Consider the following 17,150-nt stretch of genomic DNA (forward strand, 5'->3'; position numbering starts at 1 on the left):
GGTGGCGCGGGGCCCGCGTCCCTCAGCCAGTGACCCCCCGCAATGTCCTCCTGCCGTGTCCCCCTGCCCAGCCCCGAACGCGCCTGACCGCCGGCCCCCTCCGCAGCACGGCAAGGTGCGGGGTTTTCGGCTAGAACGTCAAGTGATGGGAAGCAGAGCGAGGAACGCATCCACAACTCCCTCATCCCCCCTGCTGGAGCCTTGCAGAAAAATAAATGAGTTTCGAACCCCATTGTGCCTAGTCAGTACCTGAAACAGCCGGGAAAACAAGCAGGGAGCGAGGGGCAGGCGCTGGTCCGTGGGCGCAGCAGGCCGCTGCCCGCTCCGCTGGCCCGCGCACAAACAGCCATGGCATCGGCAAAGGGTGAGCCAAGGGTCGCCGGGCTGGAGAGAAGCTGTGCCACTAAAAATCCACGAACCACTTTGGTTTTAAACTGCTACATGGCAGGAAATGAGATGCTGAGCTTGGTAGAAAAGGACCCTGGAAAATGTGATTAAGCCTCTCTTTTGATGGGACTGTTATAAATATTCATAATATTGCAATTTTGGAAAAGCGGTTGTTTTGGCATGTGGTTTGGAATAGAAAACTAACTTCCAGGCGCTTCTCTGCATGGACAAAACTGGAGTCAGGTTACTGCTCTGCTGCAGAATGTGCTTTTGTTACCGAAGAAAACACTACACTGCAAAGTTTTCAGGAGGTTCACAATGTGGTTGGAGTATTAATTAAAAAGAAATGCCTAGGTAATTGATGGTGGATTTCAGTGAATGAGCCTAAGGAAATGAAACACGGGGTTTCACCATCAATGGCAAAATATTGCCATGGCAATGGGTGGCTTTGCCAGGAATAAACAAACAAACGACAACAGGCTTCTTGCAGGAAAAAAGAGTTAGAGAATTTTCTGTTCTCACCTCACCACGTCTGTGCCATTGGACATCTTGGAGAGGAGAAGATGGTGTCTTGCCTACTTATGCAAGTCCTACAAATCCAGCTTCCCTCTCAGTAGGTACAATTAGATCATTTCCAGAGCAAGAAGTCACCTTTATACTGGGGGATGGGAAGGCAACAACATTTGGTTAATAGTGATTTCAGTGCCTTGGCTACTATAATTACTTTCCATTTTTTTACCGGAGGTGGATGGGCTCAGAAATAACCCAGGTTTTTGCCACTCTTAGCTGGTGCTGCTTCAGGGAGGGACTGCTGGCAGGGGAGGTTTTCTTAAGAGCAAAAACATGGGCCTGCAGTTTAATTAATAAAGACCTTTACAAAAACACAATGGAGAGAGCAAGGCAGCTAAGAAAGCACGAGCTGCCCTTTCTTCCACGGGCTCAGATGCCTGGCAGGAAGGGTGCCCATGCACAGGCAGTGCTGTCCTCTCCCAGCACGGCCTTGGAAGGTGGCCATCTGCCTCTGAAAGCTTTCTGGACATTTCTGGCTGCAGCAGTCCCTCAGAGGATGCAGTCCCACCACCTGGTGTGAGCTCTGGATGTCTCCCTTCATCCCTGGGAGATGGACCTCAGTCACCACCCAGTCAAGGATTCAGCAGTGCTGGAGTCCTGCCTTGTAGCCATAGACTGAATTCCTGGCAGTTTTGCAGGCTGTTGTTCTGCCCGTAGCCTATCAAATCCCAGGTGGGCACCTGGATATGCACTAAGGCCTTGCTGGGACTGTTCCTGAGGAAGATAGACATGGCCTGATGTTGATTTTGTGGCTTTTTGTGGCTTTTTGTGGCAGGAGCAATGGACTAGAGCCAGGTGGCCATGTGAAACCAAAAGAGGGGTATCCAGGAATCAAAAGAGTTCTCCTCATCAGGAGATCAGGTGGCCCTGGTGAGGAGACAGCATCCATGTGAAGGAGCTAATAGTGAGCCTGACTGTATTAAATGTTTGTACCACTGGGTTGACCCCATTAGTGTTTGTAAGCTGTCTAATATAAACTGTCCAATGGGGAAGTGTTAAGACCTGTTAAAGTTTGCAAAACTCCACTAATAGCAATACTATATTGAACAAAAAATCATCCTGTGTGGCTTCCCAGCTATTTGGCGTTTGTTACCTTTGTCTTACCATTCTTAATAAAGTAAAACTTAGGTGCTGCTTAAGTTTCCAATAAAATATTTAATGTATTTTACTGTAAAGTCTTCAGGCTGAGGACTGTGTCTGACAGAGCACTCATACCACACCTAGCACTCATTTGATTGCAGCCTCCAGGCAGTATTGTAAAGGTTCATTATTACCACCAAGATCTGTCCTTATCCTGTCACTCTTCAAAGAAGGTCCATTCTTAACTACAGGTTTAACAAAGCTGGTATTCAAATGACAATTTTCTTTGTTTTTTCCATCTAAAAGAATCAAACCAGTTCCAAGAAAATACATTTTTTAACTTGAACTTTAATGTTGTTCATATAGAACTGTGCTTGATCCACCTATGCCTTCATTTAACCAGCTGAGAAAACATGCAACAAATAAGAAGCACTCTTTTTCTGAGGAAAAAAAAGGAAAAAAAAAAGGCAAAAAAAAAAAGCTGCATTTGGGATCTATTTTGCATGAGAAAATATTTTGTTTAGGAGTGACAGTCAAAAGCATTCTCTCATATATTGTAATATTTTCCATGTGTGGCAGCTTGTTTTTCAGTGGTACAAATATGTGCAATAAAGGCCGAGGATAAAAATGAATCTAACAGTTTTTGCAGCAAGGCTCTCGATGGTTTCATTTTATTTCATTTTCTTGTGGATACTGCCATTAGTTCTGCTGCTTGCAATATGTGAAGCATAATTCTGAAAGGTTCATGAGGTTGTAGGGATCCAGTAAGAGATGACTGATTTCTCCCCCACCCACGTATACTCCACCCCACACCCACTCACCCACCCACCAGCAAAACATAATGCTGTACTATTTTTGGAAACAGGGAAAGGGCCTCCCTGTGAAAACAGAAAGCAGTGTATTTCTCAGTTACATCACTTTGCAATCTAATGCTGTGTTGTGCTCAGTGTTTTTGTGGTGATGCAAGTCTTTTTTTTTTTTTTTTTCCTTTTTTTTTTTTTTTTTTTTTTTCTCCCTTCAGCCGGTTGGATTTTCCCCATCTTACTGCACCTCGCAGGTCTCTTCTCTGAGCAGTACGTTGCCTGAGTGAGTGGAAACATACAGATCAGCTGCAGGTTTCTATCTACAAAAACAGAGTGAAAGAGAAAGAAAAGGGTTGGGAAAGCAGAGACAAATATTGACCTGGACTTAGAGAAAGACATCCAATGGCTGAATAAAGAACCCTGTTCATGTTTTGGGATATTCTTTCAACTGGCTGGAACGAGAGCGGATCAAAAGAATGGGAAATGCCAGCAGACCCTTTAGAAGAATTGCTTATTTCTTATGCCTTTTATCTGTGCTTTTGCTGACTGAAGGGAAGAAACCAGTGAAGCCAAAATGTCCTGCCTGGTGTACTTGTACCAAAGATAATGCTTTATGTGAAAATGCCAGATCTATTCCTCGCAGCGTTCCGCCTGATGTTATCTCACTGTAAGGGCTGTAAGCATTTGGTTATTTAATTTATGATTTAAAATGAACTAGGATGTGTGGTGTTCTCAGTGCATACAGAAGGATGCTTGCTGCAGGGAGTACCTCCAGCATTCAGAATCATCAGCTAAATGTGTTAAAATTGTACTGCATCCTTGAATCCTGATTTTTATATCTCTTTCATCTGTCTGTCTGTCTGTGTATGTGCACACATCTCATTTTATACCTTCTTGTATAGTACATGAAACCTGTCAGATTATATAAATAAATTTCTCTGTAATGACCAGATCAGTATTATAACCATGGATATATGAGGCTACATTAATGTACGGTTGTTTTTTTCTTCTTTACAGATCCTTTGTGAGATCTGCTTTTACTAAAATCCCAGAAGGGAGTTTTTTGCTCACACCATCTCTGCAGCTTCTGTGAGAAATATTTATATGATACAATTTTTGTTATGAACTGTATATGTATTCATAAATATTTCAGAAAGGATCTTAGTATTAATTTTATAAGAAACAGCAGCAGAAGATTTATTAGATCATAAAATACATTACTTTTGAGCAAATTGAAAGATAGTGCATGTTTAATTTTTCTTAGTATTTTGCAAGGCTGTCTGTTGTCAGTACTACTTCGAATGCTTACATGCTGAAGCTTTTGGTAACAGAATGCATGTTATCTTAACTATACTTTAATTAACATTACAGTGAGGACTTAAGCATTGCAACAATTATTCTTGTTTATTTTCTGCATTCCTGGGGCCTGATCCCAGTGTAAAGCTGTCCATTTTTAACTCCCATCGACTGTGAGCTCAGAACCCCTCAGATCAGGCCCGTTGTTGCAGTGGGACAGGTCCTGAAGTCCTTTTCCTGTAAAATTGCCATTGACTTTGTGGAAGTTTAGTCACTTCAGTGGGAGTTTGCCTTCATAGTACCTGGATTTGACCCTGTTTGTTATTTCATGGTCTTAAAAGTAATGACAATTTTCTTCCAATTAAAGATTGAAGTAGTTATTTCAAAATCAAATACTGTGATGAGGTATAGACAGAAAGAGAATATTTTGGGATGTTTAACTATTAGCTGCATTTCAACATAGGATTTTTACAGGCTCACAGGCTTTCCTAGAAATGTGGGCATACGATTATATAATTGTGAGCTATACAGAGGTAGAGGGGGTGTAACCTGAACTGTTTATAGTGGATGTGCTGCCAGCCTGACACCCAGATTTGTCTCAGAAATCCGGCAAGGCAGACTCCCCAGTGTGATCAAAACCAAAATCGGATGTCTGTCCCAAACTCGCTTCCGCGCGCTCTGGATGTGGTCAGAGGTGTGTGCTGATGGACTGGAGCTGTCTGGCTGTTAAATTAAACTGGTGGCATACCAATAGCTGAAGCCCTGACCCTGGCTGTACTCTGCTACCTCAAGTGGAGCTGATAAGGAGTTGCAGACATACTGTACATTTTTGGATACAGGGTAAATAGGTAAATGCAGTTACTATGGAAACCTAAATGCTTTTCCATGGTGCTTTATTCCACAGAAGCTTTTTTCAGCTGGTCACAGATCACAAAAGGGACGCATTTCACATAATTGCTGCAATGGGCCTTCCAAATGAGAGGGGGGAAAAAAAGCAGCAGCACTGGTGGGGCTTGTATCTGAAGAGAGTGAGTAGGACATCATCTCTCTTGGCTACGATACACCACCTACACTTAGCAATCCCACTGCAAAGCAGGCAGATTTGGGCATGGTAGAGTAGGACAGACATAGTCATCTTATTTTGAGTTATTATAGTGCCTGGCACAGTGGGCTTGGGCAACGTCTTATGACATTTTGGTAATGATAATAATTTCTATTTCTACTGTACAATGAAATGCACATTCTGTGCTGCTGTTCCTAAATGCTGCAACAAAAACTATGACCCCAGAAAAGCAGGGTTTGTTCCACTGTGGGCTTTGATGAGTGATGTGTTTTCCAGATATATTTTTAACATGGTAGTTGAACTGCTTGCCATCCTTGGAATTTCAGGCTGCTGATCTAAGGCAAATGACTCCTTAAACACACACCATAGGAGCAGGATTGTATCTGTGGGGACAACACTCCAGTTTGTACGTGGGAAAGAAAAATTTTATATTTGGCAGAAGATAGTAAGGGAAATAAGAAGATGGAAAACTTACATTAATTACATATTTCAGGAAGTTTTAGCTTTGCATGATTATAGCTGTATTGGTAGGTTTAATTTAGCCAACAGCAAGATTTAGCAGCTTATATGTATTTCTATAATAATAGAAATACATATAGAAATAGTCTCCAGTATAACGTTTTTGAAGTCCAAATGTAATTGGATATCTCCAATACAGCAGTCACAGATGTCTAAATATGGTATAATTCTGCTGCTATTATTATTTACTACTATTTTTAATGTAGTAGCCCCAATGGTCTCTGGAAAAATCATGGTCTTGAGCTAAACACTACTCATAACTCCCAGTCCAGGAGAGCTTTTCTTCTTGCGTAGTATGGATGGAATGCTCTGTGCTCTTCGTGTGACAACAAAAACAGAGAACCTACACAGCTATGGTGAAGTGCCAGCAGGAGTGTTCCCTAAATGCAGAGAAAACCTCCCAGCTCTCATCTTCAGCACTTTTATCTCTGTGTATCAGCAACATGCTGAGGGTGCCCTTATAAACTGAAGACATGAAAACCCACAGAAAGAAGGGAGGTAATCATGGCATCAGGATTTGTACCTGCTAGCACTGTACTGTTCCTGCCAAGCGATACAGTCCCCAGCTACAGCGCCATACCTTCAGCCTCCATTCCCAGAAGCAGCAGTTATGGTGACTGGGGACAAATTGGGGGAAAAAATACTTTGTGCATCAAATACATCTGATGTAGCCATTGGGAAGAGGTATGAGTTGGAAGGCAAATGAGCTCACGAAGTGCAAGACCTATGCTGTAAGCCTGGCAATCTCTAAAATAGCAATACTATTTAAGGAGATACCACCCTGTTCTGTAAATTATTGAGTAGAGTGCAGAAAAGGAAAAATGATCCAGTAAAATCATATCAGAAAAGTAAAATTAGTTGCAAGATTTAATAAATTGGTCTTCTGGTTCAAGAATTCTATTTTAATACTTGTTTTCTCTAAAACTGAAGTATTATTTGATTTTGACAAAAAGGAAGAATTTCCTGCTTGTATGTTTTCATACATTTCATATAGGAATATACTGAATGTGGAAAAAGCACAATCTGAAACAGCCAACTGAGAAAATAAATTACCTACAATTTATTCTGAATGTAAACGTCAACATAAGAGATTAACTCATTAAGTGGATTAATTAGTACTTGGAAATCTTGCATTCCTGAATGTCTAAGGATGCCATAGTATGAATCTATTTATCCATCAGGTCAATTGATTAAAATATAGATGTGCATGTAGTATTCCGCTGGGGTAAAGTTCATCATGCTTTATGATGTCCCACCACATTAAAAGTGTAGCAGTCCAGGGCTAGATTATAATGGACAAATGCTAACATGGCTGATAAGCACAAATAAAACTGGAAAAATCAATGCTAGTCCACTTTTAATGATTACAAAATTACATAAAATTAAATGTGCTGCTGGTATTTTTACTGTTAGATGCATATGCTAAGAGTATCTCCAAGAGGTGTAGTGAGGTCTTAAAAATAATTTTGATTTGAACACTGACTGAATTTAAGAGATTTTTCTTTTTTTTTTTCCCCAGTAACTTTCAGTACCCTCGGGTTAAATACACTCGGAAGTTTAACTTAAAAGTTAAAGGATTTTCTTTCCTGCCAGTGTTGCAAATTCAACCTGATGTCAGGGTAACCAGCAATTTAAACCAAGACAATTTAAACCTCTGTAGTACTTGAAGATTTCATTGTTGTCCTAGTATATCTCCAGAGGTACTTGTACAATCACATTGTTTTACTGGCATGATAAACCCACGTTTACATCCCACAGAAGTCAAAGGAATTTTATCAGATGGCCCCAGCAGACAATTGTTGGATCCTTCCCTTTGCACCACACTGTGGTGCAATATTTCAGCCTTACAGTCCTATAGTGCTTGCACAGATAAAAACATGAAACCAGGCAGTGGAAGCTGGGCCTTGCTGAACCGTTTTCTAAAGCTGCTGATAACCTAATGGTGTTTTGTTTTGCATTTCTTTCTGCAGGTTGTTTACGTCCAACACTTTTGATGTTATTAGTGATGATGCTTTCATGGGCCTTCCTCATCTAGAATATTTGTGAGTTGACAAAAGTATATTTCCTGGCATTATTGAATAGAGTGGGTGGGCTTCCAATTTCCAGGCATTGCTTGACCAGAATCACTTTATGACCCATTACAGGTTCATAGAGAACAACAACATTAAGTCAATTTCAAGAAATACTTTCAGAGGACTGAAATCTTTAATTCACCTGTAAGTAAAGTGATTGAATATATTACTTTGTATATTTAATATAGTAACTGAACCACTATATTGTTTAATTTCTCATTTTCATATATAACTGTTCATAGTTATTTAAGTGGCATTGATAGTAATTTGATTAGAATGTTAATCTTTGTGTTTCCACCAAAGACTTCCAAACTGTGGTATGTGTAGAAGGCAAAAAACACAAACAGCTTCCAAGCAGTACATGTTTGGCAGTAGCTCCCTGACTTTTCTCTGCTTGGAGCACAGGGGATTTCCAGCTGAGCATGTAGGAGCAGGGAGGAGTATGAATTGGGAATCTTGGCACTGGATGAGGTGACTCCCAGTTTGGGACTTGGAAAGGAGGAAGGTGGGAGCTGTGATTAGGAATGTGAGGGGCTGAGGAATGGACCCACACCCCTTCTCAGGTACCCCAGTCTGACATGCATCCAGGAGAATATTACAGCCATTCTTGGGACAGGCTATCACTGTCTGTGCCTGTGTTCACTTAACAGTAATAGTATACAGAAGAATTTGATCAAATCAATCTTGAAAATTCCCACCCAGAGCAACTTTGAATAGAGGACTTGCAACAAGATGTTTTTGTTATGGCACACACTGACACTGGGATGTGCTCACTGTTCCTTGTGTGCTGCTCAGCCCTTTGGCTGTCCCTGCCCTCTGACCTGCTGCAGCCCCTTGCTGCATGAGCTGGGAGGGGAAATAGCTCCAAGGCACTCTGGATGCCAGTGTGCTGTAGGAGCAACGCTCCCCATGCCCTCACCAGCAGGAGCATTTCTCACACTGTGCTCAGTAGGTGAGACACACATTGGCAACAAATACCTGCAACATTTCACTGCAAACAAGAGTAGATTCCTTGTCTCTGAGCTAGGAAGATGGTTTTTATACAGGCTTTTGTCTCTTACAGCAAGTTTATCTTGTAGCAATAATTTAATTTAATGAGGAGTAAATTTTTTAAAAACAAAGCACACACTATAAGAAAACAGAAAAAAAATACAAAAGAAGGAAAGGAAAAAAATCTGTAGTGTGCCTGGCATGGGTTTATACCCAGTTCTGAGCATTTGCATTGTGAAGCATGTAATGTGGTGTGCATCATAGGCAGGGAAGGGGATCCTGACCTTTTGGCATTAACATGATAGCCTCCAAGAGGGTTTTGAAACAGGGCCATTTAACTTTTTCTTTCATATATTTTGACAGAGGAGAGAAAGCAAACGTTCCATTTTAAACAGTTAATGCATAAATATAATAGTTGCATTGCAATTCACCACATCTTCACCATCTAGTAAATGTACCATAAAACACTTTGTGCTTTCCCTTTTGGTCAGGACATGATTCACAGCTGGCTGGAACCAAGCCTTCTGTGACTGCTCATGTAGATAAAGTTACTTATGGAATGGCTCTAGGTCTGAGGAAGAGGAACGAGAGAGGAGAGGAAGAGAGGTACATAAAAGGGCTGTGCACATCCCTTAACAATCCATGTTAGAGGTACAGGCAGAATTATACTGTTGTTAGAAAAAAAGATAGCTGGATAAGGCTGGTAACTGGGACCTCATCTTCGAAATATTTACTCACATGAATAGCTTTATATTCACAAATGGGTCCAGTACATTATTTATCATATTCATTTACTTATTTAGTAGCTGCTGCTGCCAGTGAACAATTTGCTTTTCTAAAACAGAGGAAGGCGCAGTTTCTTCTCCACAGAAAGGCTACCATCTTGTCTTGCCTGTTACATTGGTTTCTGCGGATGCTTCAGGAGTTTCACAAGAGAAAACATACACAGAAGACAGATCCACATTTGAGGAGCCACTGTCATTTGCATGCACATTTTTGGGACATAGATGTGTGCATCATGCTGCTATTGTCCATGGAGCACTATTCACAAAGACAATGAGAAATTTGTGGAAAATAACTGCAAATGCACCACTAGTTTAATCTGCTTAAAGAACCACTCCCCATCTTTTGGGGAAAATTGCATATACACATTAAGAATGATCATTTGGCACCCTGAGGCAATTTTCATTTAAGAAACAAGAGAGTACTTGTGTACATAAAATATATTAAAAGGAATCATAGTAAATGAGCATGCAGATAAGTTCTATGAAGTTAGGTAAGATGAACTTTGTCCTGTTTATTCTATTTACTTCCTTTTCACAACATAAATTTTGGAATGCAGTAAGCTATCCAAACATTTTTACTTCTATAATGCAATTAACTTCAATAATTACAGTGTGTCTTTATAGTAAAAGAGAGCCATTTAGAATTTATTATTGTGCAACAGGATTTATTTGCTGGTCAGAGTACATTTAAAACCAGAAAAAATTTTAAAAGATTGCATTTTTTTTTACTAATTTACTAATTTAATGTCAGAATCATACAGTTAGCAATGGATGGTAATTTCTATGCACAATGGGTAATTTTGATTGCATTTTTCTCAAAACCTTCACTGTTAGTTTACCTGCATGCTTGAGCCAACCTTTACTCTTATTATAATCCAAATACCCCATACAGCACCATCTAGGCAAGACAGTGTTTTGTAATATGTAAGTATGCTTTTTAACAGTGGACTATAAAATGCATAATTTTCAATCAAAAATTGGCAAATGGATAAACCTTCCTTAAATTTTTCTCTCAGTCATGTACCCGTGGCAGTGGCGAACCACTCCTACGTCCAAGTACACCTCCCTTTCAGTTTGCTGTATAATAACATATAAAAAAAATATAGGGCATTAAACTTGTCTCAGCTTGCAAGTCCACACAGTTTTCTCCATGTAGGTTATCTGACTTTTAAAGAATTGCTCTGGAGCATAAAACTGCGCATAAGTGAAGCACATGATACATTCACATACAGTGTTACAATCAGATGTACTTTGAAAGTGGTGGTCAGAATGGACTAATGGGAGCATCCCATATTTACTGTTCCTGATCAGACAAACACTTATTTTTAAATGAGGACCTAGTACATGTGGGCTTGTTCTTGTATTTAATTAGTATGTGCCTAAGTGTCTTTGCTTGGGTAGAGAAATTGTGGTTGATAAATAATATTTATGTTTACAAGTTAAAACAGAAGAGGTTCCAAGTCTTATCAACTCCAGATTCTAACTGGGATCTTAATCAAGAATGATTTCTTTCCATTTTTGTTTCTTCTCATAACTAATAAATAATTCTGTTAATTGGGAGAGGCATAGACTATACCCTACAACATTATTCTTTTTCTGTCATGCCCTCTGTGACATCTGAGACCTTTGGCAGACTCACAGAGACAGTCAGACTGAAATGTAATATACTGTTTGTTCAAAGCCTGCTCACATTTCCTTGTCACTTTTACTAGCTGGAATACTCACTGAATTTAAACAAGTTTTCCCAACATTGAAAACTGGGAATTAATAAAATTTTTTTGCTGGTGTAATAAACATTTACACAGGCACATGCCAGGAAAGCAATTCACACTTATCAACAATTTATTGCCTATTACTGCATATTTTCAAAAACTATGAGCTAAACCTAAGCCCATCAGCCTGTATTAGTAAGATTTTCCTTCCAGAAGAGGTACAAGAAAGTGGGGAAATTGCAGTGATATGAGCACCATGTATTGGGATCTCATAGGGAAAACATCAGTAGATCCAGTCTTGACTAATTATTTTAAAATGTTAAATGGTGTTGGCAAAACACCAAAGGTGATAGCACTTTTTACTCTGCTAGGTGAAGTATTGTAAATGCTGCAAGGCTACTGAAGAGTGAGAAAGCAGAAGGAGGCATGGCATTTTAGTGGAAGGAAAACTCACAAAGTAAATGAGCTATTCTTAAAAGCAATCTTTTAGAACTAAATGTTGGAGAATACCAGTGTTCTTTGCCTTAAGTAAAAACCTCACACAGTATATCACAATTTGCAAAAATGTGTAGTTTCATGAACAACTAGCACTAATACTGAAGTGTTTTCTTTTACAGGAGTCTTGCAAATAATAATCTCCAGTCACTTCCAAAAGACATATTTAAAGGCTTGGATTCTTTAACAAATGTGTAAGAAAGCAATTAATTAATATTCTAATTATAATAGAAGTATAAAGAGATTATTTTAGAGGACATTCTGAATAACCATTCAAACCACTAGCCAGTAATGGGTCTTGTAACTGGGTAGAGACTACTCAGTATGAGTAGGCTTGGTTTTTTTTGTCTGCTGTTGTTGAGAATTTGTGATGGGTTTGAATATTCCACCAGTTATGAAGATCAGTAATATTATTAGTAGTTATGTAATAAAGCTGCATGTTCATTAAGATTTCGTGAATAAGAAGGGAAGATCCTTGGGGATGCATGAGAGAGCAAGGCATGCAGGGAAGGTGGAAGATATTTAATGGAGTAACATTTTAATGTGCAAGCAGTTCTTGGGAAAGCTAACTTATCAATAAAGCATGGGTCTAAGTATCCCATACTAAATCTAATTGCAACCATATCAAAACATCAAAACATCAAAATATCATTTTTATATATGCATACATATATATAAAAATACCAGTAAAAATCCTGTTCCATCTGATCTGGGATAATAAGCTCAGAAATTCCTTTGCCTGCTCCCAGTATTAGCAGGTAGGCTGAATCCCTGGAGCAGAGCTGCAGTAGTGAGATGTGGCCATGGGCAGTGTATCTGGAGCGTTACTTGGCAAGGCGGAGCGTGGCCAGGTGGTTACACAGTCTGGTCCTGGCGCTTGCCTGTTCCTGTACATACGATCACAAATCTGACTGAAGACAGCTGTAAAGGCCTTAAACAGAATTCCTTTGCTTGTCACTCCTGAAGCCTTAAATGAGTGTACTGAAAGGAGATAGTGAATACTGATTGGCTGACCATCAGGTTACATTAATTCCTATTTTTTTATCTAGAATGCTTCTACTGAGAAAGGGTAATGCAAAGGAAACAGCAGTCATTAGTTTGGGAGGCTTTTGTGTACCTGTAACCTTGGGGAAATAGATAAACATTTCTGCCTGATCACCAAGTTAAGGTCTCCTTGATTACCTTAATATAATTAAATCTGTGCAGGTTCTGGTATGTAGATTTAACTATGGGTCAGGGTAAATTAAGCCAGGAAGGCCTCAAGTAAGAATAAGCAAGAGGGCACATATTTAACAGAAGCCTGTTTTGTTATTCTCAAGGAGAAATACATTTGCTGACTACTTCGTTTCAATTCATGATTTATTTGTTGTAGAGATCTTAGAGGCAATGCATTTAATTGTGACTGCAAACTGAAGTGGTTAGTGGAATGGCTGGGCAGCACCAATGCAACTGTTGAAGACATTTACTGTGAAAGCCCACCAGTATATAAGAAGCGCAAGATCAATAGCCTCTCTCCAAATGAGTTTGATTGCATTATTACAGGTAATGTGCCTCAAATTTTTTAATCTTGTTAAAGTCAAAGCTGTCGTTTTTCATTCTAGAGCCCATTTTTGCAGGAACGCTGCATTCTGGATGGAATTTCTACTAAAATCAGTATGAACTCTGCTGGTCTCAATCTGACACGGGAATCATTTGGGAGCAGGGTCCTATATTTCAGTATCTACTCAAACTTTAGTATGTTACATAATTATTTGGAAAACTGGGACAGAAAACTACCTCTTTTTATTGAGAAAGATTGAAAACCAAATTGCAGTGCTCCTTTATCAACAGAAAAATTCGACTAGTGATGAAATACTGTAATTTGTAATAAATTGGTATCTGATAAGCAGATGTTTTTTCAGTACAGTATGTAAAGTATCTCTGTAATTATCATCTGTTGTGTGCAATTTGCAGAATTTGAAGTTTATCAGTCCCTGCCATACCAATCTCTGTCAGTAGATACTTTCTCATATATGAATGATGAACATGTGGTTATTGCTCAGCCTTTTACTGGAAAATGCATCTTTCTTGAATGGGACCATGTGGAAGTGATGTTCAGGAATTACGACAACATTACAGGTATGAACACTGCTTGACAAATAACCTAAAAACAAATTATCCAAAAAGTGGTACTGACCCTGTCTCTTACTTTTCTTTTTATAGGTACTTCAACTGTTGTGTGTAAACCTATAGTTATTGAGAGTCAGCTGTATGTCATTGTCGCACAGCTGTTTGGAGGCTCCCACATATATAAAAGAGATATTTTTGCTAATAAGTTTATAAAAATTCAAGATATTGAAATCCTTAAAATCCGAAAACCCAATGACATTGAAACTTTCAGGATTGCTGAAGACTGGTATTTTGTTGTTGCAGACAGTTCAAAGGCTGGTTTCACCACGGTTTACAAATGGAATGGGAATGGATTTTATTCCCATCAGTCTCTGCATGCCTGGTACAGAGATACTGATGTGGAGTATCTTGAAATATCTGGCAAACCACATTTAATTCTGTCAAGTAGTTCACAAAGACCTGTAATATATCAATGGAACAAAGGAACAAATGAATTTGTTAAGCGGTTTGATATTCAAGATATGGAAGATGCATATGCAGTGAAGCATTTCAAGGTGAAAGAGGATGTATACATTTGCTTAACAAGATTTATTGGGGACTCTAAAGTAATGAAATGGGGTGGTTCAGCATTTCTGGATTTACAAAGGATGCCATCCCGAGGGTCAATGGTATTCCAACCGCTTCAGATAAATAATTATCAATATGCCATTCTTGGAAGTGATTATTCTTTCACTCAAGTCTATTATTGGGATGCAGAAAAGGCAAAATTTGTGAAGTTTCAAGAATTAAACGTGCAGGCACCAAGATCTTTCATACATGTCTCCATCGATAGACGAGATTTTCTCTTTGCATCAAGTTTTAAGGGAACTACATTGATTTATAAACATGTCATAGTTGACTTAAGCGCATGACACTCATAATTCTGAGATTACATCAGACTTCCTACCGTAAGCGGACAAAATGAACTAAATGCATGATGACTCTCTTATCTTACTTCCAAATGAATGCCTTTAAAAGTTGAGATTGCTAGAACAAAGTATTACTAGTATCTTCATCTTTAATTGTCAAGTCTAGTGGTGTTGGAAGTTGCATTTTTTTAACAAAAAGAAATTAAATTAACTGTTCTTTGCATCCACAATATGTAAATACATGTGCAACTGCATCTGTTGCTATAAAGAATATTAAGATGTACTTTTCCATTTATTTATTCACCTGTTTGAAACAACTGCCAAATAAAATGTTTACATTTTGTGTCTTTCACATTCCAAATATTATTTGCAGGTGATACTTTTTATTTGTGTATATATTATACACATATAAAATAAAGCCAAGAAGGCATATTGCCCAGTGCAGTGTTGTACTGCATAGAAGATGCATGAAAGATCAGGTGGGTTTTACTAATAACAAGAAGTTCTTGATAAAAATACTGCATTGAAACACAAGCCTATAAATTATCAGCTGGACAATCCTTGCACTTATGTAAAACTTCACTGACTTAAACAGAACTCTAACCAGAAAAAAGAATTCAGTTATCTAGATGTGCTTGTAGGATGAAGGTTTCAGTTATACACATCTAATTGTAGGATAGGCCTTTGTACTGTGTATAGCTGTTTCTAAACATCTACAAAGAGCTTGGCAGAATAAAAGACAAGGTAAAGGTCTGTGTTTCTTCACCTGATGCTGAAGAAGCACAAAACAAATCTGTTGTACAGCACTGGGGCTGTTACTGTGCTGAAAGCTAGAAGCAAAACTTATTTTTCAGCTAACATTATTTCTACAGCTGAACTGTCACACATCACGTGCATGAATTCTGTGTCCTTGTCAAGTCTTTCCACTGTAATTGCAATTATATAGTCTTCAATGACTTTATTCCTTATTCTGAATGAAGCTAGTGAATGGGAAGTAATTTTTTTCCACTACCCTGCAATGAATCTTAGTACCAGGTACTTCTGAAATTCAGGGAACTTTGAATGTGTAAAGTCAGTTTGTATAGTGTATGCAACTCCAGGGAAGTTAACTATATCTGTTAAATTGTGCCAAATCTGAATGTGGCATGAAAATCTATCACAAGCTCAAAGTTAAAATAGTCTTTTGTTTGCATTCATGTAGTGCACCACTTGAGAGAAACCTACGCTGATGCTGAAGATGATTTGGTGCAGCTCAGGAGGAAAGCTCAAGTTTATTTTAGACACCTTTGCATTCACTTAAATTACCAAGCATTATGCTTCAGTGCCATCTTTAAAATAGAGACATGAATAATACTGTGTTCATTTCTAGACATTTCTACCATTCACAGATGTTGACTGGTGAATAAAACTAATCATACTGTGCATGTCAGCTAATCACATGAGCTGATTAATGTATATTTAGGAAGCCAGTCCTAAACAGTATGCTTCTGTAATAAATAATGGAGGGTTTTTTATATTTAATGTTATTTAAAAAGAAAAATTCTCACCTGAACAATACGACTCTAATAAGTTTATTTTTCTGGTGCCTTTTTATCCATAGCTGCATATGCTCTGCTAAGCAGTTGGCTTAGTAACTACCTATTCCATAAGTATTTACAATGTGAGTAGAAAGATTTTAAACTATGTTTCACAGCTGAAACATTCCCATTTTTTTTTAAATGCATTTCCAAAAATCATCTTAATAAATACTCTCTTGTTTGGCAGTTTCCTTTATATGTCAAACCATATTTCCTTTATATAGTTTTAGCTGTTACATCAGCATGATTTCAAACCCCAGATGAACCCAAATAAAAATGTATATTATTTCTCAACATTGGCTGCATATCTCTGATTGCCAGCTCAGTTTCTTCTTCAGTGCCCTTTGCATGGGAAAGGAATGAAATACAAAGTCATGAACTCATCTCCAATCTACCAGCAAACCATTAAGTGTTTTCTATTCTTCTTGTCTTCTGTTTCAATCTTTTACTTAAGGTCCTATTAAATTATGTGCACTGGTTTTTATCTGATTTTTCCCATTATACTTGCCTACATGCACTCTCTATCAAATTATAAAGATAATGGCTATGCATCCTTCTCATTATGAACATATTATAAACATCTGGCTGAATTTAAGTGGAGTTGGAGAAACTTGCTAATCTGCTACCAACATTTATTTACAAACAGCATATTGCCTCCCAGTGTACCTTGAAAAAGTTACATTTCATGGAAATGTATTCCAGAGCCAGCCAGCTGTGCTGGCTAAGGCCTATGCTATCATAGTGCTATGATTGCTCTCCTGAGTTACCTCATTCTGAAATGATG

General features: G+C 38.6%; 1 protein-coding gene across 1 annotated transcript in view; it reads left to right on the forward strand.

Annotated features, from left to right (window-relative positions):
• The window catches only part of LGI1 (leucine rich glioma inactivated 1), a 29,454-nt gene extending 12,794 nt beyond the window's left edge, over window positions 1–16,660 (forward strand). The window contains exons 2-9 of the mRNA XM_005416454.2: window positions 3,059–3,507; window positions 3,858–3,929; window positions 7,689–7,760; window positions 7,863–7,934; window positions 11,895–11,966; window positions 13,145–13,314; window positions 13,726–13,890; window positions 13,975–16,660. Of these exons, the coding sequence (XP_005416511.1) occupies window positions 3,317–3,507; window positions 3,858–3,929; window positions 7,689–7,760; window positions 7,863–7,934; window positions 11,895–11,966; window positions 13,145–13,314; window positions 13,726–13,890; window positions 13,975–14,792 (1,632 nt within the window). The 5' untranslated portion in view covers window positions 3,059–3,316 and the 3' untranslated portion in view covers window positions 14,793–16,660. The remainder of the gene's footprint in view (window positions 1–3,058; window positions 3,508–3,857; window positions 3,930–7,688; window positions 7,761–7,862; window positions 7,935–11,894; window positions 11,967–13,144; window positions 13,315–13,725; window positions 13,891–13,974) is intronic.
• The last annotated feature ends 490 nt before the right edge of the window (window positions 16,661–17,150 follow it).

The sequence above is a fragment of the Geospiza fortis genome, unplaced genomic scaffold (genome assembly GCF_000277835.1).
Source record: "Geospiza fortis unplaced genomic scaffold, GeoFor_1.0 scaffold130, whole genome shotgun sequence".
Taxonomy (NCBI): domain Eukaryota; kingdom Metazoa; phylum Chordata; class Aves; order Passeriformes; family Thraupidae; genus Geospiza; species Geospiza fortis.